The 23,588-nt window shown below is 42.5% G+C and overlaps 1 protein-coding gene across 1 annotated transcript in view; it reads left to right on the forward strand.

Annotated features, from left to right (window-relative positions):
- The first annotated feature begins 2,113 nt into the window (after positions 1-2,113).
- The window catches only part of elna (elastin a), a 61,140-nt gene continuing 39,665 nt past the window's right edge, over positions 2,114-23,588 (forward strand). Inside the window, exons 1-5 of the mRNA XM_083984802.1 lie at positions 2,114-2,413; positions 12,493-12,561; positions 12,869-12,913; positions 14,144-14,224; positions 14,751-14,777. Coding sequence (XP_083840928.1) covers positions 2,338-2,413; positions 12,493-12,561; positions 12,869-12,913; positions 14,144-14,224; positions 14,751-14,777 — 298 coding nt within the window. The 5' untranslated portion in view covers positions 2,114-2,337. The remainder of the gene's footprint in view (positions 2,414-12,492; positions 12,562-12,868; positions 12,914-14,143; positions 14,225-14,750; positions 14,778-23,588) is intronic.

Here is a 23,588-nt window from a genome sequence, read left to right on the forward strand (position 1 = left end):
AAAGAGTACCAAAAAAATCTACTCAAGTAAAAGTACAGTTACCTTGATGAAATTTTACTCAAGTAAAAGTAAAAGTACTGGTGTAAAAATCTACTCAAGTAAAAGTAAAAAGTAGTTCATTTAAAATTTACTCAGAGTACAAGTTACTTAGTTCCTTTTTTTTTTTTGGGGGGGGGGGGGGGGGGCTATAATGGCCAGAGATTGGCCTCACATTCTCCGTGCATGTCTCTGTGTTCCAAATTTGCCCCTTCTCCATCGATACACTGGTCTCCATCATCTTTTAGCTCCTGTGGCACCAACTTGATTCTGACCTTCTGACACTGCAGTTGTCCAGAGCCAATCAGATGGACAGTTACAGTTACTGGCACTAAGGTTGTCACGATCATGATCATGATACTGAAATTTTCAACTCAATCTCGATATTAAGGAAAATATTCGATACTCAATACCATTTTCAATACGGATAAAAAAAGAAAAGAAAAATCTCTCTCTCCCTCTTTCACTCACACACACCTGTTTTTTTTTTACTGTCTTTCCTGTCTGCTCTCAAGGAGGAGGAGGAGGAGGAGGAGGAGGGGGGGGGGGGTTACTGTAGGTTCTCTCTCTCTTGCCTCTTTACTGTAACTGCTCTGAAGCAGTGGGCTGCTTGTCTGTTCCTCTGAGCATGGCCATGGATCTGACTGGGCTCCTACATTTAACTCAACGGACTGCCGGTCCGGCCTTCAGCCCCGGTGTGTCTGGCACGGTCACCATAAACGATGCCAAATAGATGGACATGCCTGATAACGTTGTCTTTAATCATTAACGTCAGCTTTTAACCGCTAGCTGTGGCTAATGGCTAATATTAAGACGACAACATAGCGACGAGCCCTGTTATGCACTAACTCACGTAGCGGTGAGGGGGAAAGAGGTGTGTACCTGCTGCTGCTGTGTGCATCTGTGAAGGGACAGAGAGAGAGAGAGAGAGAGAGAGAGAGAGAGAGAGAGAGAGAGAGAGAGAGAGGCGGCAGCAGCGTAGCTACTTTTGACAACCTACACAGAGTTATATATTTTTTACTTTGTAACTTAAGCTATTTAAAATGTAACTAAGTACATTTCTTCCAACAATATGTACTCAAGTAAAAGTAAAAGTACTGATTTTAAAAATTACTCAAAAAAGTACAAGTACACAAAAAAGCTACTTAATTACAGTAACTTGAGTAAATGTAACTCGTTACTTTCCACCCCTGAAGATGGCAACGTTGGTTGAGCAGCCTTGCTCTTAAGAAACCTCTGGGTGACATCACAGAGGATACTTCCAACGTTGTAAACAGTCTACCATTGTTGTAAACAGTCTACGGTCCTTGCTCTACGTCTGAGAGGTGTTGAAATGTCTGAGAGGCTGCACAGAGCAGCAGGCTGAGGTTGCTGCTTTGCTCGGTGTGTGTGTGTGTGTGTGAATGCAGGTCCTCCCATGGCCACTGGAGGCCGGGTAAAAGTGGGTCAGTCCCATGTTAACATGCCCAACTTTACAGCAGAAGTCAACGTGTTTAGCTGATTTACACCTTGTTATTGGTGCCATGGGTTCATTTTTATATAACTCACCTATTCAAATGGTGTTAAGGTGACAGTATGCTGGGTGAGCTGGGCTACATCCATCTCTGTACACACTGAGTAGTGATGCTGACAGTTGTGTCACTTCTCCACGCAGGTGCTGTACGCTCTGCATTTCCCTCTCGCTCCTGCAGCCAGTGAGTTTGTAATTTTTCTTATTTTCTGCACACATGCTGATAGTTGCCGTTTTCTTTTCATTCTACCTCAAAGCTTTAGGGATCACTTGCTCAAGAGAAACAGTAAAAAACTAATGTCGCTGCTTGTGTTGAAAACCAAGCAGCTGGAAATTAGAGCCACAGAGAAGAGGTAATTATCTGGGTATGTGGTTTGCTCTTCCTCAGTCTCCCTCTTGACTCTCACAGATAAGTACGCTCCGTATCCATGCAAATGCTTGGCAGACAGTTCAATTCCTTCTGGATGAGAGTGGGGGGGGGCTGTCTCTCCCTCTCTCTCTCCCCCTTTGTGTGTGTGTGTCTTTCCCTCTCTCTCTCTCTCTTTCCTTGCTGGCAGCAGTGTCTGTACTGTTGGCAGGAGTGACCAGAATAAAAACAGCAACACCAGACATAGAGGAGGAAAAAAAGAAAAGTGATCCATTGAACCAGAGTCTTTGCCCTCTCTTAATTACGTCAGGTCTCATATCTTTTCCCTTTTTTCACCTTTTCTCCCAACTTCGGGCTAGTGGTAATTAGCTAGAAGAGAATAAAACCAGCTGATCGGGAGAGGGGTGGTGCATTTTGGAGCGAGATGGCTAACAGAAACATTCTGTTGCTCTTCTGTGGACTCTTCCTCTTAGCACTGATTCAGCCCTCTCTACAAGGAGGTAAGTGTATGTCATAGGTGAACTGAGCCATGATCTTTGCTGCACCAATCACAGACTTAGAGCAGGTGCAATTTCTTTTTTTGTATGTGCATTTTTGCCCCTCAGAGGCATGTAATTAAAAGTTTGCTGATTCTGCTACTAAACAACAATTTAACTGAAATCTTATGTGAACTATAACCCATGTTTATCTGTTGCAGTGTAACTTAGTTTACATTTATATGAAATAAACTTAGTGTTAACTTTGAATGTTTTATTGTTTCTTTTGGCTTAATTCCAGCTATAACTTCAAAATGACAAATCTGCAGTTGCATTGCTATGCATTTTTGGTTTGGTGATTTAAATAAATGGATAATATAAAACTCCTCTGCTCTTGTGTAAAAGTGAAGGCTGTTTAGTGAGACTGAGCTTCTGCAAAGGCATTCAATCCTTTAATAGAGGTGTCCCGTCACACTGCAGTTAAACAAGATGCTGCGATAAATAGAAGGAAAATAGTTCTTCTCATCATGTTTATATGTCCATGTCTGGTCTTAGAAGTGAGGTTCAGTGTCACAGCATGGTCAGATATCTGTGTTACAGAGATAACTGTGCATCCTAACTATATAATCACATTAGGATATTGGACAATATCAGTAAATATAGACTAGAATAAACTGAAACTGAAACTTTATATGTATGTTTACATGCTGCAGACTCTGTCCTATAACATGTCAGGAAGTGAGAGCTGCAGCTGCTCATTTTTTTCCCACTCTGCACAGTTTAAATTCACCCCTGATGAACTCCCAGCTGGACCGGGAGAGTGTGTGTGTGTGTGTGTGTGAGTGTCACCTTGAGCGTGGACGAGCAGATTTTAGGGGGTTTAGTTTTCGAGTGCAGCTCAAGGTTGCAGCCTTTCTTGTTTCAGACAGACAGAAAGTGACAGTGAGAGGCTGTGAGCATGCAATTCCTCCAGCTCTCATCCAGCCTGTGCGTGTTTGCTTTTTCTCCCGTTTCTTCGTCGCTTTGATTTAGTTCTCGCTCTTTGTTTTGGCCGAGGTTTCTCCGAATTATCCAGCCCCCAACTGGAAAACATGCTTAGCATCTGGGCCCGGGGTTTGCTGGAGTCAAGTATATATTCGTTGTATTTATTTGTGTAAAAGTCACAGCTGTTTAACCTCCTTATCTCTTGAGTGTCCATGTCTCCTCTCAGATGCATTATTGTTAGATTCCTCAAAGGAATACTTTGTCCAAATAAAGGCTCATTTTTCCTCGCTGCTCTAATTCGATCTTGTTGACAACGTCTCTCTCTGTCAGGTTGTAGATTGTGTCGTCTGAAAATTTCTTTGCCCTTCTTTTCTCTGTCTCGTAGCAGATTTATCCCTCCTTCTCTCTGTGCCAGCCACATTTCAGTTGAGATTTCAAGGTGCATTCAGGCAAAAAATATATGGCAGGTAAAGGAGCCAACAAATATCAACACTGGCTTAGGAGCGCAACTTTGATCTCAAGTGAGTGTTGAATCCGTCCATATCAAACATTTCTGTGGCGTTCAAACTACTCCCATCTGTGTCTGTGTGTACTCTGACTTGGAAGTGAAATTGAAAAAAACACTCCACTTGTTCCAAGGGGTCAATTACGTGTGAGTAACTCGAACCTCATTAGCGCACAAGCGTTCATTTAATGCCTCTGCGCAGAAAACACCTCTTAACACTTTGCGAAAAATCCCCCCTCGAATCGAGTGCGAGGCCAGTCTGAATGTTTTCCATCCGCAAGTGTAAATGAGTTATAGTCCTTGAGGAAACATCTGTGAAGGCGTTTGTTAATAAATATATCCGCTGTCATGTCGCCCTTTGACTATGCGCAGGTATGTTTGTTATTTATGGAAGCAGGCAGATTTATTTCACATTCCACAAACAAAAATGAATAGACATGGATTCTTTTCCTCATCAAAATAAATTAGGGTCGATGCAGCTTGGACTCGGTGGCCCCGCTTTCATATTTCTACATATGATAACTGAATCAAACCCAGGCCAAGGCGGCTGATAAAATTCCTCGAATGGATTCCTCAGCCTATAGGAATTTAATCAGGCTTGTTCCTCCACTTGCTCCAATAAAAAAAGAAGAGTGAATAGCTCGCCGGGTTCTCGTAAATTCGTTGCGAAATGACACCGACTTTGAGTAGGTATCGAGTTTCCCGCTCCTCTTGACGAACAGCGTGTCGTAATCCCCACAGAAAGCCTCAATTACCAACCGGTGGACGCGCGCCAAAGTCATCTGTTTGGGTTTTTATGACAAGACGCAAAGTTTAATGGCACAAACGCTGACGGGCAGAGAGACCCCGTGGGAGATGAAGAAGGAGAGAGGGAGGGGGGGTTAGCTGCTCTGTTCCTTCACCGTCTCCAAAGAATTAAAGAGGTTGTGTGATGTTTTCTTTAGTGCGAGCTGAAAGCCAGTTTGCCTCATTTGGCGTTGGCTGTGTCCGGCAGCAGCGGGACTTCAGAGGAATTTCATACATTAATCAGTTCAGTGACACTCTCGCGTAGCCGGCTGTATATAGGTGAGGTCGGAACGAAAAATCGACGCAGACGTGGATGGCGTGCTCGGGCTGTCACAAAGCACCGGTGATGGATTGCAGCATTTACACGGCCATTACGGGCAGATACCTAAACTTGATTGTCTTTGATTCCCCACCAGAAGAAGTGGTGCTTTAAGGTTTTTTATTGGTAGCGTGTGCTGTGAACACCTCTTTGGCTCTAATCCCTCTTCTGGCAAGCCTGAGTGCCAGCCACAGCATGCTGGATTAATGTGACACATAGTCATCCCGGGCGCTCAACAGCTCCACACTGCAGTTAAAGAAATAGACCATTTTAAGTACTGTCTGAGCAAAGACACAGACGTTTTGCTTCAGTTGGGTTTTTGTTCAAATTTTTTTCATGTTGGACCCACGAAGGCATTTTAATTTGTTGATTTTGAATGGTATGGTGTAATTTGCAACGAGGTGACCTCATTTAGTACTCATTTGGGCAGAAGCCCTTTGGTTACAAGCACCGACTGACTTTGGGTTTTGCTGTTGTGAAAGAGCTGTTATTCCACGCATTCATGTCTCGGCCTGGCAAACGTCCTGGGAAAGCGTTAGGAGATTGGACGGTTTTTACATCAAAGCACGCTGCGTGGCTTGGAAGTCGCTCTCTTGTATCAAAGCCCCCTCGCCAGAAACGATTACTAACACTTTGGCCAACAGGTTTTCCTATCACCATTTCGACTGTAACTACTGTTAAGATTGTTGTTGGGACCAGAGTTTTGCGACGGACGGGTTGTTTTAATAGACACGTAATTCGTAGAGACCACACGCCAAACGTCCAGGGTGTAACTCCATGTGTGTGTGATGCATCGCTTTTGCATTACCTCGACACATGTGCGGCGTTATTGCGAAGGTATTTGCATAGTAGCCAGTCTTCAACTTCGCTTAAAAACACATATCAGTTAATAATTTGTTCAGCTCTCGCTCTGCGGTTGTGGATAAATGTCAGTCCCTAGCATCTCCCAGTCAGATGTTTGGTCTGCTCTCAACCGGTGCCAAGTTTTCAACAAAGAAGCACATTAACTCAGATGATTCATTCCAGCCACTCTGTAAGCAGCCCTCACCAGGCCCGAGAGCTGCGAGGAGTCAATCTCGATGGGCCAGCAATCTGAAATGGCTCCTGTCAGGAATGTTTTCATCTTGACCCACCACTGCGCACTGATGTCCAAGCTTTCCTGGGTTTACATGACAGCATGAGCGCAACGTTAGTATGAAAATATTTTCTAATAAAAAGCCCATAACTGATGAGAGAGGATGGTAAGAAAAATGAAATTCTGATTAAACACATTACGTCAATTTAATCAAAATCCTCTGGCATGAAAACATTGTATGCTGTGTTGTATTAGTTTCAGTGGAGTTTTTTTTTTTTTTGTGGGAGGGAGGGGGGCGGGGGCGTCGACATGACATCTTAAGACCTATTGCATCAATCAGTTGGTCTAAACAAAACGAAATTACATTCTTTCTAAGTGTTTTGTTAGATTTTAGAAGTGCAGAGCATCTCCAGTTCCCACACAGCGTCTGCACACTGATGATGAGCATTTTCTCCTCTCTGACATAAATCACTTATCCCTTCGGCTCCATAAACTCCTTTTGTCCTCGTTGGGATGAATGTAAAGTGGAAATGCCAATATCTCATTCATAAATATGATTGATGCTTCTTCATTCGGTCATGTTGTTTTTCGCAATTCACAGAGTTCCTTCCAAAGAAAAACCATTTACAAAACAAGATTTATGCGTTCTGCTTAACATCGCAGAACTCCATAAGTTGCATCACTTCATTTCACATGTATCTTACAGGACAAAAAACAACAACATTGCGTGAACTGCGTAGTGTGTAGTTAATAGTTCTTTATGGCACCCGTAACTGTGTCAGTTCTACTGTGTGATACTATCACATAAATCAGTTTCTGGAATAGAGTCATAACATGAACTGTTTGTTCCACGAGCGTTTAGTGATTTCACATGGTTGATGGTTATCTTCAACCATGGCTTATTCATTAGTCATGTTCAGCTCTGAAGAGAGAGCAGCGCTCTTCCAAAACCCTTTTTTTAGTTTCAAAGAATGTCTTTCCAAAATGTTGTAATGATCCCGTCAGTTCCCAGTGGGACGGCTCCAGTCGAGACACCCAAAGGCAGCGCTGGAGAGATTAGGATCGGGTCTTCTCGGACGTTAAAATATCACCACCCGTAGGCTGTGAGCTGCTTGTTTGCCAGTGCATACCGTACTTCACATTGCATGCTTTTACACAAGTGTCAATGACACAGAGAAGAGAAGGTTAAGTCAGGTGGGGTCGTTGTGAGACTAAGATTGATTTTCCCTTTGATTTTTTTCTTTGGAGATGGTCCTCGCACTTTCCTCCTCCTCCCTCCAACATGCTGTGGAAAATAGACAGTGCATGGGTGACTGATAGTAAGCCAGCTGTCACATGTCTGATAACGGGACAAGCAAGTGAGCCAAAAACCACAGTGTTTTCTTCACCGCTCTGTTGCTGGAGGCTGAGCTATGAGAGCTTTCCATGAGGACAGAACCAAACCTTTTCTTTTCTGGGACAGTGGTTTTGGACTCGAATGTAGCAAACAGTTGTTAGTTTGCCAGACCGTATTTTTGATTTTTTATCAAAAGTGATGGAAATAGTGTTACAGAGCTGTGAAAGGATCAGGTGGCTAAAGTGGTATAAACACATTAGAGTATAGTTTTCCTTTGGACTTCCCAAGCAGTGTGCACGGTGAGCACAACACCGTGCAGTCACAAATAGTAATGCTTGTGTAAGTCTTTCGTAGTGGAGGCGGCGGCCATAGTTAACTCTTGTGAGGTTGCATATGTGGGTGTTGTGTATGTGCTCTCAGGCCTGATTGCCATGCATGTTCCATCAACTCTCCGACATTAAATTATTTAGTAAAAGGCCAATTACTACAGGACCACAGCACAGGGTCGTGGAAATGTCACATTACTCACCATCTTGTTGTAAATGAGGTAAAACTAAACTCTTTCAAGTCACAAAGAGCAATTGTAAAAACTGTCATAAACATGGGAGGTACTATGGAAAAATCTGTCATTGGCTTCAGTTTGATTCAATAACAAAACAAGTTATGACTTACAGTTTCCCAAAGTGTCTGCTATTCACTCATTATTCGTGGGCCCAGTAACCCATATCCCCCATAAAATGAGGTGTTTCGTGCCAGTAATAATTTTCCACTTAGACTCTAATTTGTAGATAAATTCATGAATAATGTCGATTTTTTTCCCCTGTTGGCTGTATCACCCATATTGATGCTGAGGCACGATATCAAATGAATGATCTTTCCCGGCGAAACAGTTGATAAACATGTCGCTTCCTACTTTCCAGGCCGACAATCAAAACATGACTTTATACGAAACTGAACACACAAAGGGCTGGAAACCGTCCTTTTCACCTGTTAGCTTGTGTCTGGTGAGCTACGTCATTTTATCGAAATTCCAAACAAAGGAACTGAAGAAACCAAAACATGTACACATCCGCATATGTTGTGTATGAAAATGATTTTTATAGAAGCCTTTGAGGTTTTCATGCATTGTAGTGGTTGAGTTTGTATAAACACCGACCTGAATCCTCTGGAAATAAAATTCTGATTGCGAAATTTCTCTGCGAGTGTCCTGTCGTGTGAGATTTGGGATTTAATAATGACATGAAAGTGTTGAGTAGCGACATAATTTTCCCCCTTAAAGGAAAAATTCACCCTTAAGACCTTATATGCGTAGAATTTCCAACCACATGTTGTACTGGGGAATATTTTTCTTTGCCCTGTGTGTGATTTGTGATGCCTTGCAAAGCTGAAATTTGCCACGAAGCTGCAAATGAGTTTAATAGCCATATAATGTGTACATTATGAGTAAGTAAGAACTTTCCTACCAACCAGTGGTCCATTAAAGTCAGTCTTTGTCTAAAACCATAGATGAGTGACATCTTATGTTTTCTGAGGTTTGCCAGGAGATTATAGAAATCACTTAGATAGAAATTAGTTAAATTAAAGTAATTTGAGGTTTTCATAACAAATCCAGACAAAAAAAAAACAACTAAAATGTTTTAAGAGTGTTTGAATTCCTCTCAGATTGAAGATTTGAAGCACCAGTTCAGACCTTTGGTTCCTGCAGCTTCATAGATGTAGGCTGTTCAGAAATGCCCACATGATCATTCCCACTCCACCAATCATCCTCAAGGCCACAAGATTCCTTCCTCTCTCTACATGCTGCAAAGTTTGGAAGTTCACCTTTCTGTTGATTTCGTATAAGCAGTCACACCACATCCAAGTCCGTGTATAAAACAGACTATTGCACAGTCTCTGCAGGGTACAGTACATTTCAAAAGAGGAATTTAAAAAGTGAAATGATTTTTCTTTTAATGTTTTTTTATTTTTCATATTCATGAACCAATGATAACCCATGATTATTCCACATGGCAGCAGACAGATGCTGTACCTGGGACTGAGGGTTTCCCAAATGGATCCCACTTTATAGCCCGTGACGACTGAAAAGCCAAAATTCCAGCCCATTGATCGAAGACCCATATGGAGAGAGCTTGACGTGAAAATACAACGGCGTCTACGCTTTCTAGACATCCACACGGAAATAGAAAAACATGGCAGGAAGTGTCAATGTGTCATTCTCAGACCGTCTTATGCCGATGACTCGCTTCACTCCGACTTCACCGACGCTCCGTCCGCTCTGAGCGAGTCTTTACAGTTGGAACGCGCTCAAGCCCAAACCGGAGTGATGATAAATTCAAATGACTGTCGGGATTCCTGCGAGTGCATGTACGTACGTCATCGCCCTCTTAATGCGCTCGGAGCAACTCTGGGCTCCGACCGCAAACAGAAAATAGCTCAGTTCACAACAGTCATTGTATTTAACCGATAACAAGGGAGCTCATTAATCGCCGCAGCTTCTAACAAGGCAGTGATTTACTGTATCGACGCTTCCCTGTCTTTGCTTTTACACGCTGTCGAGCATAAATTATAAAATTCTCTCACATCTCTTGTCTGTGTGCTCCAGTGCAATGAATCTGCCCCAAGCTGAGTACTGTAATATAGTTGTAAGTAATGGCTTCTTCTAACCGGTGGTTCGGTAAGATCAGATCACTAATAAAAGTCAGCGCCTGGTAGTAAATATTCACATCTTCTCCTTCGTTCTTTGTTTGTTATTCACCAGTTCAGCATTAATCATATCACAAACACTCGGGGCAAACTCTTGACTGGAGTCGACTGAGAAATAAATTCTGCCTCGTCTAAATCCCTCGTGCTCCACAAGTCAATCTCGTCTTCCCCCCACATTCCAGCACATTCCCATGACCTGGCTGAGTTCACAAGGAACGTAAGCGCATGATGACGATGATGATGATGATGATGATGACAATAATTAGGACAATCATGAAGAAATCTTCAAAATTTATTGAGGTGTAGGTCGGGTCACTTGGCAGAGGTCAGTGCGTGCCTTATTTGGATGCGTGGCCACGGCGAACCTGATGCACTCTGTAAAAAGTGGTACAGTAGCACGATGGGATTCGAAGCAAAAGGAAAACTGGAGCAGACACACACTCCCTCTTGCCTCGCTCGCAGTGCCGAGACAGGAAATCCTCCTTTTGATTCTGAAACGAAGCAGCAGAGTTAAGAACAATCACTCCACCTCCGCCGTGTGGGGAGCCTGCACCTAAGATCTCTCCCATGGAACCAATAGCATGGACACACACACACACACACACACACATATTGATTTAGCCATTTGATAATCAACCACAGAACACTGGACATTATTATTTATTCCTAATTTCCATTTTAGCCTGCAGGATTTTTATTTATGACAAGGCCAAACCTCAAGAAATGATCAGCTCCACCATGGTCCAGCTCCATGATCCTCTGGCTGTCAGGTTGAGTTAAATGGCAGCCTCCTTCTCATCTGTCCCATTAGTTCAGCATGTGGTCACGGATAACAATGACTGGTCCCATTTATGCCGCAGCCGAACAATAAATTAAAAAAAAAAAAAAAATGACATGGCTAATTGTCCTTCATTGCAGCTGACCATCTTTGGTCAAGAAGAAAAGAATTTTCCTCTTAAACAAAAACAGACACACACAAAAAAATCCCAGTCCCAATCAGATTTTGGGCTCAGTTTTGGACTGTGTAAGTAAATACCACTGTGTTGTCTTTGCTGAATTCAACATAAACAACTTGACAGTTATATCAACACTTTATGATTTTGCAGTGTAGATTTTCATGACAGAAAATATTCTTCATGGCTCATTGTCTTTGCCAGTCAGTCATCACATGCTTTTTTTAATCTCAAATCTTGCAGTATCGCGCATATGTCACAACATCCTTACAACCCAATCCAAGAGTTGATTCCTTAGGTATGTTTTTCTGGGGTGGATTTTGCATTTCATTGGTTTCCACTGATTGACACTCACTGCTCATTTTCTTAACCTTGGCTGTACAACAGAAACAAAAAAATGATGCTTTTATGGCACCAACCCAATAAATATGTCAGAGTTTGTTAGAGAAAAGGTCAGAGCCTTCTTCAGTGCAACGCATTGTTCCTTTTTTGGCGTTTTTCAGTGGCGTGCGTTGGAAATCTTTCGTTCTACTGGATCGGACAGTAATACCTTGTAATGTCCTTCCCCTAATGGCCGCGCTCGGTGGACGGAGCTCAAAACGCAGTGTTCACACAGTATTTGCTAATAAACACATGAACTTCTTTGACATGTGGTTCAAATTAATTGGCCCCCCAACACATGTAAGAACCATTAAACATAATCATCACGATCCTGGAGCCCCGATCGCTCCGTTTTATGATAAAAGCCAGGCTTGCCCTCAAAAAATATAACTTAGCAATTTTTGCCTTAGCTCACAGGTCCCGTTGGACTTATAGCTGTTAGCCGTCCCAGAACAACTGGAGTCGTTTTTTCATCCTCCCTTTCTTTTATTTTCTGTTGTTGTTCCTTGCACACATGAGGCCACCGTGTCTGGGATCCAGAACGACCATCTCAGGAGTTACTCTGGTCCGCGGCCAGAAGTCTGCTAGGAAATGAGGCTAGGGGATGGTGGTGGGGGTTGACGGTGTTCACAGTGTTGCAGCAGCAGCAGCAGCTCTCCGAGAGAAGATTTCCAACTGCAATACCTCATCTGAACGAAAACAATTGGAAGTTTCGCCTAATCAAGCCTGTAAAGTTTTTCTTCTTGTTTTTTTTTTTCTTTTTTGCGGTGGTTTTACTCTGGCTCTGTCTGGAAGTGCTGTGTTCATGCTTCATTGTGTACACACCATGGCTTCAATGACCTGAGGCGCATGTGTCTGAGCGTCAAGGACAGATTTCACTTGTTCTGTCTGGGTCACGGATGATGAATGTGTGAGAATGTTTGTCCAACGAACAGGGTCATTGTTTAGAAATGCTGGGCAAAAAAAAAAGAAAAAAAAGAAACATTAATGGCCGAAAACTGTCTTGGCTAATGTTCCCCGTGTTGGTCATGACCTTTTGTTTTGTCTGTTGTGTGCTCCAGGTGTGTACGTACCAGCTGGTGCTGGGATTGGAGCAGGAGGTGCTGGAACAGGAACTGGATACTATCCAGGTAACAGAGCCTCCGATGACTGTCTAGACAGATTAAACAAAAAATAATCCAGAACGTAGCCACAACAAACAAAGCCTGCTCATCATTAGCAGAGAGGTATAAGAGTGAATGATACTACTGCAGACCACAGGTTTCGCTAAAGCAAAAACACAAGCATAAAAATATCTTGATGCGAACTCAAATGAAAGATATTTACACAACTGTGAAGTTCAGCTGGTGTGATGATGATGAAGCGGCCACTTGTCTGCTGCGTCACTACGTACAGGCATACCTTAACTTCATATTGTGTGACTGTTTGTTTTACAAGGTGCTGGAGGAGTCCCTGCAGGCTATAAACCAGCTAAAGCTGCAGGTGAGTAAAGAAACATTTTATTATTTATGACCCCCCCCCCCCTCCTGTGTATAAATTACATATTTTAAGAATCACATCTGGTTTGTCACAAATCAGTGCAAGGACTAACGTGAAAGAAAGAATTAAAACTGTTTTTATGTCATAAATTAAATTGTTTTTTTGTTTTTTAATGATCACCTGCTCCCTGATGTGAATTTGTGATAAGTGAAATGTTCGGTTGAAGGCATTATGGTTCTTAATGTGTTGTTTCAGTAATCAATTGAACTTTATTCTTTCATCATGTATTTATCTTTTTAATTAAATACAGAAACTCATGTGTGATTTTTTTTTTTACTTGAACTCCATATATAAACTCTTTAGGTAACACTTTATAATAAGTACACACTATGAAGCATTAGTTAAGCATTAATAAATACTGAATTGTTCATTTATAACGCATGAATACTCATTAGTATGTAGTTTATAAATACAATTAGTGCTTATCAATGATGAGTAAAACATTTTTAACTGTTTTTATAAACTACATACTAATGAGTATTTTGATTGTTTGATCGAATGTATTTTTCCTCCATTGGATTTAATGCACAGCCACACATAGTCTACAGTATTTGGTGCTTGTCATTTCACACATGCATAGCAGATGCCAGCAGCAGATCACCGGCCATACATCGTGTCTTGGCACATGGCTGCGACTCCCATTTTTCTGACAAGTTTTACCCCGTTTGCCGTTTTTCAGTTTTTAGCTATAGGACCACTGAGCCATCAGCGCAGGAAGACCTAATATGAGGAGATGTGTGAAGCTGAGATTTGAATCATGGGTTCAAAGTTGTTAGTTGGATGTGTGCATGTAAACAGATGCTGCTCTAAAGAGAAACTCCCTGTCGACACTCAGCTTTGATTTGTGTCAGATTCGGTGGAAAATCCATGTTGAGGCTTCCTTGTCAAACCACTGCAAGCTCAAGAATTAAACTCTCGGTATATTACTGTGGAAATAAACAACGCGTTTGGAGCCACAAACTGACGTTAAGCCAGTTTTGTTGGAAGATGTTGTGAGGTTTTAGGCCTGGAAACTTCCACTCATACAAACCCTTTCCTATAAGTGTAACAGTGTGATATGACCACATGACATGAACTCTGTTAGCGCCGTTGATGGTGCTGATGAATGTTGACCACAATGATGATGATGGCTGTGTTGATCACATTCATACCTGGCTGTGTTTATTTCTGTAGGCTATGGAGGTGGAGGCCACGGCGTAGGAGCAGGTGGTTTGGTGCCAGGAGGTGTTGGACCCGGTGGACTGGGCATCGCAGGTAGGAAGTTAAAACAAAAAACCCCAAAACAAAAAGAAAAAAGTCCATAATTTCGTTTATTAAAGAAAGCCAAACAGTGAACAGCTGCTTTCGAGTAGCTGTTGTCATTTTCCATATTCAGGCTGCTTTGTTCAGCGACGCAGCCGTTAATCAAAAGCAGGCACAAAAGTCTCCACAAAGACAAACATTCGACAAACATTTGTAGCTGTTGGAGTGGCCTGGTACACAAACCGTGCCGCTACGTGCCACAAAACCACAGCGTCATGGTTCGGTTCTGTCAGGGGACCGTTGTTGAATGTCATAATCGCCCTCTTTCCCAACTGTTTTGTGTCTCAGTCAGCGTCACCATCAACTTTCCAATAAAAGCCAGAAATGCAGAAAAACTGTGGTTGAAAAAGTCAATTTCACAATGTTGCAAAAGCTGCAGGAAACTGTAGCTGTAACACATGCTCATAGATTAGATTTTGGTTTTGATATTTCAGAGCAAAAGCCTCACAAGCATCTTTCTCTTGTTTTCAACCTACAGGACAAGGTGGAAAGCCTCCTAAACCAGGTAGGTTGGAACTTTCTGTAAAGCATTAAAACACACTGCAAAAACTCGCAATCTTTCCAAAAATATTTGTCTTATTTCTTGTCAAAATGTCTAATTTCTACTCAAAATGAATCTCTTTCCACTTAATAAGAAAGAAAAACTTAGTAAGAACCTAGTAAGAAGTGTCTTAAAAACAAGCTACTTTTTTAATGTGATGAGTCTTATTTTAAGTATAATGAGATTTGTTTCGACTATAAGGCAAATGTTCCTGGTAAGAGTTTTTGCAGTGCAATATCACTGAAAAATAAAAAACTGTAATAAATCTAGATTTCCTTGTGGAAAAAAATGAGCTATTGACAGTTTTCTGAAATGTTTTGAAGCCATACTATGTTCATGTCCAGTTTACATTATAGAGGAATGATGTACAGCACCTCTGTAAAAGAGTTTAGTTTAGTTTAGTTTATTAGTTTAATAAGGGACAATGTGCAATTACATTAATCATTTAAAGGAGAAAAAAATGAAATGAAAGAGGGAAACAGGTTTCTTTTGTTTACAACATGGAAAATTCCTCTGCATTACATATGATGTTTAAGTGCTTGGAAAGGAAGGAAACAGAGCGTATTGTTCTGGGTGGATGAAGTAGGTTAATGTATAGACTACATCACACCCTCGCACCGACAGACCTGCACAGACTCAGCGCAGAAACAGTCTTTTGATTGGTTGTCACCAAGTTTTCCTTATCACCCCCGTGTTTTCGTCAGGGTTGGTTTACACTGGCTCGGCAGCTGTTTGGGGCGTCCCCTCTAGGTGGGACCGCTGCTCCTACACCTTAGCTGTATTAAGGAGTGATGATTGGCAGAGTGCGAGCGGCCATCAACGCCAGCCAAACAATGGTGCCAGAGCACTGATTAATGTTATTGTAATGTTAGACCCTTACAATATCTGGAAACCTCCGTGTTGAAATTTACCACGGCCCGTCTCTCCGATACCGTACAGCAAATATTTTCCTTTGCTGTGTTTCAGACTGCACTGTATCGGTGCTTTAGCAATGTTTAGCCATCATTTAATTTCCGTAAGCACCGCTGATACTGATCTCAAGCGTACCTCTACTGTATGTGTTTAGAAAGATAAGCAATCAAGCCATCGTCTTATAGTCCTGATAAGTCGTGGAGCCCGTTACAGAAGGGTCCCTCTGGAGAGCCACACCCCCGCCCTCAAACCAGAGTTCCTTAGGAGCCACGGTGTGAAAATGACCTAATATCCAGTATATGCTGGAAGTTGACTTTGGCTGGATTCAGCACAGCATTACTTGGGAAATAATCTGTGTGCTTTTGTATGCCTTCTCCTTCTCCTTCTCCTTCTCCTTCTCCTTCACCGGGGCAGAAATTATGTTATTGAGGAAAAAGGGAAGCAGTCGATTTATAATGTAAAAGAGCAGCTCCTGGTGTTTTTTCTAAAAAATTTGGGTCCAGGTGTTCCTTTCCACATTCCGCACTAATCTCTGCTGAGTGTAAAAACAAACAAACCAACACAGAGCGAACAGCCAGAGGTCAGCTGAGGCTTAACAGATTTTTGAAACCAAAGAAAGAGACTTTAAATTCACTAAGGGGCTGTAATATGTTCCGCTTAATGACTGTGACTGTGTTGGGGAATCACTGACTTGGTTCCAGGGAAGGGAAGAGGTGATGATTCATATTGAGTGATGTATTTCTCCTCCGTCAGACGAATATTGCTTGGAGTCATTCAAATTAACCTCATCATTGGGTAAACCTCTCACAAAACAGACAACAGGAAGAAAAATGAAAATCATTATCCCTGTTTTGATAACCACTTATACACAGTATTCATCAGGAATCTGTGGTAACACTTTATAATAAGTACACATTTAAGCATTAAATACTGAATTCATCATTTATAACGCATGAATACTCATTAGTATGTAGTTTATAAACATGATTTATAAACTACATACAGTACTAATGAGTATTCATGCGTTATAAATGAAGAATTCAGTATTTATTATTGCTTAACTAATGCTTAATAGTGTGTACATATTATAAAGTGTTACCAAACCTGTTACTAAAGAGACACAAGTGCAAACAAAGGTAAACTATACTCACACAAACATCCAGAGAGCTGCATTCCTATGACCACTCTCATGCCGAAGCCAAGCGGTGACATTGCATTCCCCAGATACGCACCTTGCCTGGCCAGTAATGGAGAACAGCAGCTGGCCATGTGAGTAGCGTGACTGCAGTGAATTGCAGCGTAGCTCATGCAAGACCTTGTAAATTTTACACTAATTGTGAAGCCTGTCAGCATCCAGCTTTGACAATACACTGAAAGCTGGAGAGCGGGAGCAGCTCTTCCTTTTGAACAGCTGTTGGACACTGTCTCCTTTCCTGTGTTCCCTCAAGCAAAGGTGGACTCAGTCCCTCCCTGTGATTCCCAAAACTTGGCTTCGGAAGACTCGCCTCTTGTCACTTTCAGGCAGTGTGAAGAGGACTAACGAGAAACACGGAGGTTACTGATTTAGCTGTAGCTGTGCTTTTTATTGTCCAATTACAAGAGTCTGGTGTAGATTGAGAAGGAATGCATCTGGACATCTCACATGTCTCACAGTGTGTCTCTTTGCCAGTGGACTCCGACCGATACAAATTGAGGACAATTTATTTTTCTCACTGTCTGAAAACTGATCACAATGTTACACAGCACTTTGTTCACTTTACTGTAGAGCAATGAAAAAGTACACGAGCAGTCAGGATCCCCATACGGGGTCAGCCCTATGTTCCCACAGCCCAATGATCCCACAGCCCTATGTTCCCTCATTTCTAAGAAAATTTTTTTCACTGAAAATTAGGCCCTATGTTCCCACAGGTTTATGTTGCCTCATTTCTAAGATTTTTCTTATTTCTAAGAATTTTCTCAAAATGAAATTCTAAGTCAAGTCATTTTTATTTTAAAGGGATGATTCAAACCCCCCCCCCCCCCCACAGAAGCTTGTTTTCCCTTGCTCGAACAGTGGTCGAGTTACCGCTATTAACCGAATGGCGCTAATGTTACCAAGCAGCTACCTAGAAATGGGGATAAAAATCTGAATCGATCATAAAGGAAATGTGGGAACATAGGGCCTAATTTTGGAAAGAAAAAAAAACTTAGAAATGAGGGAACATAGGGCTGTGGGAACATAGGGCTGAGGGAACATAGGGCTGTGGGAACATTAAACCTACAGGCAATCAAAAGTCACCAGTCAACCCACTGTACAGTTTGTCTTTAGACTGTGGGGAAGCTGGAGAACCCACAGAGAAAGCCCCAGGAATCAAACCTTCTTGCTTAGAGGCAACAGTGCTCACCACCATAACACCGTGCCACCTGCCTAGACACCATATAATAATTGCATTGAATATACTACAGCTGCCGTTGAGTCTCTAACAATTGCCGATCCCCATTATGAGTGAGTATGTATAGTATTTGGAACATGGCTGGCACTCGGCTCTTTATTAGTGTGTAGGCTCGTAAAGTCTGTGTGCGAACGAAAATGGCAATAACTAAAGGAAAGTCACTGAAGGCTGCCTGGCAGTGGGTTGTTTTCGGGCCTCCCTAAACTTTTGCATCATAAGCCCCGTGAGGGGGAAGCCCACACGGCGTAAGTCATTAATGTTCAGGTGTGAATTTTGTTGTTTTGTAGTCGGCCCAAAAGAAAACCAATCAGAAGGAAGTTGGTTTTAACAGTTCCCAGAAAAAATGTGGGCTCTCTGTCCCCCAGTGTTTCCCTCAGCAGGCCATAAGAGCAAAATAAAGCTGATATTATGAGCTTAGTTGTTAACAGGGGCGGGTCCAGAGTATTTTCTGGTGGGGGGCACAGGGGGTAACAACAGTGAATCTGGGGGGGCTGCCCAAAAGTAACAAAAATGAAGGCTGCCACTGATTGCTCTCTTCAGTATTTATATTGTACAGTTACACACTGTTTACAGTAGCCTATGTCTTCATCTTGCTTTTATTGGCAGCATTAATGCCTATGCCTATGATGCCTATATGACCTTTTCAACATTAAGATTATAATCAATCAATAATCAACTCTATGTTATAAACAAAAAGCAGAATAAGCAACATGATAAATTCTCACAATGAACAGCAATATCTTATATTCTTATCCAGTAGTACAGTAAGAGCTCAGCTCAATAGCTACAATAAACATCTCAGTGTTTTGTGCAACAGTCAGTCAATGTATGCAGAATAACCAGAACAGGTGCCTCCCCATGCCACCATGGAAGACCATCCCTGCTTGTTAACACGAGCCTACTCATCCTAACAGCTCAACAGCACCAAAACCTACAGCCTCCTAACAGACTTCACAAAGGCAGGATTTATTGCATGGCTGTTCTATTAGAGCGCATTAGTTGTAGATAAGTGTGCCAAATAAACTAGTAGCTGGGTGTATATAGTCCACACTTCCTGCCTCACCTTTATTTTGGCCCTTCACTGCTGCTGGATAAACATATCAATTTGAGCTCATTTTATTTCATCAGGTAATGAAATAAAATGGAGAAAATGTTCCCGACAATTAGATGCTAAATAAAATTGCGCTTGTACAAACTGCATTACACATATAATTTAAAATGATGGATTACAGTGTGTTTTCTGATGCTGTTCTGAAAGTTTTGGAGCCTGATTTCGGTGACGACAGGCCCGACCTGCAGCCGTGGCTTCCCATCGCACACCATGTGTGGGTGGGTTTGAGTTTTCACAGCCTGTGACCAACTGCGTCGATGTTGTTTCTCACTTTATGGCTTCGTCTGTCCACCTGATTCTGTTGGTCCGTTTTCAAACCCCCCTTGGTTCATGTCAGGGTCACCGTTTGAAGAAGCACTAAGCGTATACTCGCCCGGTTCACAACAGGAAGAGTGGAGGGATCGGCCGAGAAGTGGAAAGATAGAATAGACATGGGGAGGACAGAGGGAGAGAGACGGCGTGAAGCGAGGAGGATGGAACGAACGGAGCGATAACTCATGCAAACGTACCGTATATACTGCGTGTCATCCTCGTACTCCATCATTCACCAACACACACACACACACACACACATACAAACACACAAAACATCGTACTGTATGCATATTTTGTCCGTGCAACACACATGCTTAGAGAGCTCGCTGAAAGAAGAAGGGAGACTGATAGATTGAGGTGAGGATGAAAGTGTTTAGCCAAAAGAAGATGAGCTTGGAGGGGGATTCAGTCTCCAGGAGCACATATGTTTTTCATTACTGGAGCTCAGACCTGTCCGCTGAGCTGTCAGGGACTGGAAGCATCTGTATGCAAAATGTGCATCAGTTTGAGCACATCTAAATACTTAATAATATGTGTTTGAACATTAGTTTGGGGACGTAGCGTTTCCCTCCCAGCGTAGAGAAACACACCGTAAATCGACTTCTGCTTGTTCGGCTCGTCCTTCTATTCTTGCCCACCTTTTTCTTTTCCTCCATCTGTCGTACACTGAGCGTCCGTGCCAAGCTTTTCAGCACGTTGGAACCCGAGCTGTCTGCAGAGGAAACTTTTTTTTTAAATATCAAACCCACACTGCCTCCGCTGCTGCCTCGCTCGACTCCACAGCCCACCCAATATATGCACGCAGCCAACACAGCTTATTTGTTCACATTGGAAATGCCTGTTAACTTCCCAAACAATTTTTCTCGTACTGTATGATTTCACCAGATGTTGTTGTTATTATAGCATCTGCAGGATCTCACTAATTCATCTTGAGAATTAAATTTATATCAGAGTAAAAGCGAGATAAGATAAGGGCTTTATTAGTTTTTATTGCCTTTCTAATCACTCACGCATGCCACACATTACACTTTCTAACTGTCTGTGGTATTTCCCCCCCCCCCGTGCTGAACCAATACTTTCACTATGACTCAGTAACAGCTCCACAGCCGCTTCACCAGCCTGTTTCTCTGTCATGTTGTTCTCTGGTGAGCAAGTTACCACCAGTGTGGGTTTTTTTTTTTTTTCCCATGTTCACCGTGTTAGATGATGAGCCATCCCTTGGCACAGTCTCACAACCTCTCCCCTGCTCCGATTGCCAGCAGGTCTGGAGCGTAGACCACTATCCTCGTCCATCTGGCAGCGTGGTCTAAGTGTTGTTTATATAGTGATGGGGGAAATTCATTGCTCTTATTTCCCTAAGAGTCCATGAAGACAGATCAGGGCTTGAAAAACCTTGTTGTAGTCATTGGGTGAAGTGGACTGAAACCAGTTAGATCAGAGAACCAGATTTGTGTATGTGTGGCTGACGAACCAATTACAACGATGTTTTCTCAATTAATTGAGTTCAGATTTTCATTTACAGCAGATTAATTGTGCAAGTTGATTACACAGCATGTGTTCCACATCGGAGGAGTTTGGCTGGAGGTGATAGAGGGTAAAAGGTGCATACAGTACAGTATATACATGACCATGTTGGAGACATGGCTGATTATGATCATATGTACTGTAGAGATGATGATACATTATGTTTGGAGATAAGTGGCTTTTACCTCTGGCCATTCAGGCCTATATATGTAAATCCTTATGTAGCAATACCACTGCATACATGTCATATGCAATCTAAATAATAAAAAGCCAGATAAGCTTTTTCACTATCAACAATGTAATTTATCTCCTTTTTTTGTTCATAATTGGTTTCTTTTGTGGAGCATCTCGAATGTCTCACAGTGATCAGAGCTGATATAATGACAGAGGAACGTGGAAAATGCTTTTGAGGACGGCTCAATGAATCTAACGTCAGTGTTTGAATTCGCATGTTTTGATTGGAGCCAACCTGTCGAACACTTGTCTCTTTTCCCAACCCTGAGTTGTCAGAAAAGTATTCAGAGGAATAGCGGGTCGATGCATATGTGGACCATCTGGGGGAGGAAACATTCTTGGCCAACTCTAACATACCATGGCGGCAGAATGCGTTTTTGTTGACAGGTTTTCGCAGCCTATACGTAACTTTCTCAGAGGTGAACTCCTCTACACATGGAACATTTTGATCATGAATGAGCAGATTTTCCAAAAAAAAAGCATGTACTGTAATGTGTTCTTGCTTCTCTAATGCTTTGCAGTCTGTCTCTACCTTGTCTGCATGCCTTTATGCACATACTTCAAGTGAGTGTGCCAAGCTAAAATGGGCGATGGTATGAGCTCCGGGTTAAGGATACTCTTCAGACATCTACAGGGGCTCGGTGTTGGCAGAGCAACTGTGACATTCCTTTTAGAAGTGGATGAAAAGTAGAAAAGCAGAGACTCTCACCTCTCGCAGAAACAAGCAACGGGGAGAGAGAAATGTTTGTCAGGTTTGAAAGCTTATAGCATAGCATGTTCTGCTCCGTCTGACTCGTAGCATACACAATGACATCACAAAGGTCTGTGGATGTGGTGGTGTAATCATAATGCCACGGCGTACAAATTAGCGCAGTTTGAATTCAGGCACCGGACCGTGCGTAATGGTCTTTTCGCACAGATGTGTTTGAAGTAAGCCATGCGCTCAGACGTCACAGGGCAAAGGCAGCCCCGGGTTTTGGCTCGTTGGCCCGCGCTTGTAAACCGCATTAACGTGTAATGGTGACTTTTACAGTCGCCGTCAATTTGGAGCCATTTGTAAGCCTCAGAAATCATGCGTGTGTGTGTTCTGATGCCCAGGTGCGTGGGCTGGTGGTGGTGAGACCCTTCAGAGTGTGAGTGCTTTCCACCGAGCCAAACGGAGCTTTACCTCTATAAAAGTAAAAAATAATGACCACCCATACCAACAGTGATTACACTGACATAGCAGTTTGGAAGTCCAGCTTTGTTTTAGGCTTGGGCGGTATTAGCCCACGGTAATACCGTAATACTGCAGGTGTTTAAAAATAGCAACGGTATCAGTTTCAATACCGTCATGAAAAAATGCAATGCACTTATATAGGAGATAGGGATTAAATATTAAATAAAAGTCATTTAATGTCTAAAATTGATTAGTAGCACTTATGTGTGGTTGAATTTCCAGTTGAATTTCCAGTTAGTTTAATATGTTTGTATGTATGTATGGCCCTTCAAATTAAAAGCCCTATAGCCTTTCATATACAGTTCAGTCATATTGATTTTGACATAATTTTGACAAGACAGGGCTCCAAATGTTTTTGTTTTTTTTCCTGCGACGAATCGACCAATGACATTTTGGTCTGCTAATGTTTAGCCCTAGTATTCAGTTTCTGAATGGTGAAGACACAAGACACAATGTTTGGTAATGCCACTTACATCATCATTTTTAATTAGTCACGGTAATATACCGTATACCGCGGTAAAATGTGGAGGAAGTTTGAAGGTATCGCCCAAGCCTACTGTTTCTACGAGCGAAGCTGCCGGAGGTATGAGGCAACCTTTAGACCCTGTCCTTGTTTGTCTGTAGGAACTCTGACAGCTCTGCACTTGGGGTCATTTGGCAAAGTGGAGAGTCTGAGGCTTTGGGACCTCTCATTGATAGTGTCAATGACTCCATGGAAAAGGAAAAGCGAAAACAATAAAAGGCTTGCCGCCAAAGTCGGCTGGCGAGAGAGAGAGAGAAAGAGAGAAAGAGACAGAGAGAGAGAGAGAGAGAGAGAGAGCTTGGTGTGTGTAGCGCCGTGACTGTGTGAATGGTTAATTAGTCCAACATGGTCCTGCTTCTCACAGCTCGGAGCCGCCGTGTGACTGACAGCTCAGAGAACCTGTTAGTGACAAGGAGCAGGGGGAGGTCACGGGAGAGGGAGAGGGAGGTTGCGGGGCGGGAGTGCGTCCACTTGTCTCACGCGATCTGGAACCACTGCAGCGCCG

The sequence above is a fragment of the Trachurus trachurus genome (genome assembly GCF_905171665.1).
Source record: "Trachurus trachurus genome assembly, chromosome: 13".
Taxonomy (NCBI): domain Eukaryota; kingdom Metazoa; phylum Chordata; class Actinopteri; order Carangiformes; family Carangidae; genus Trachurus; species Trachurus trachurus.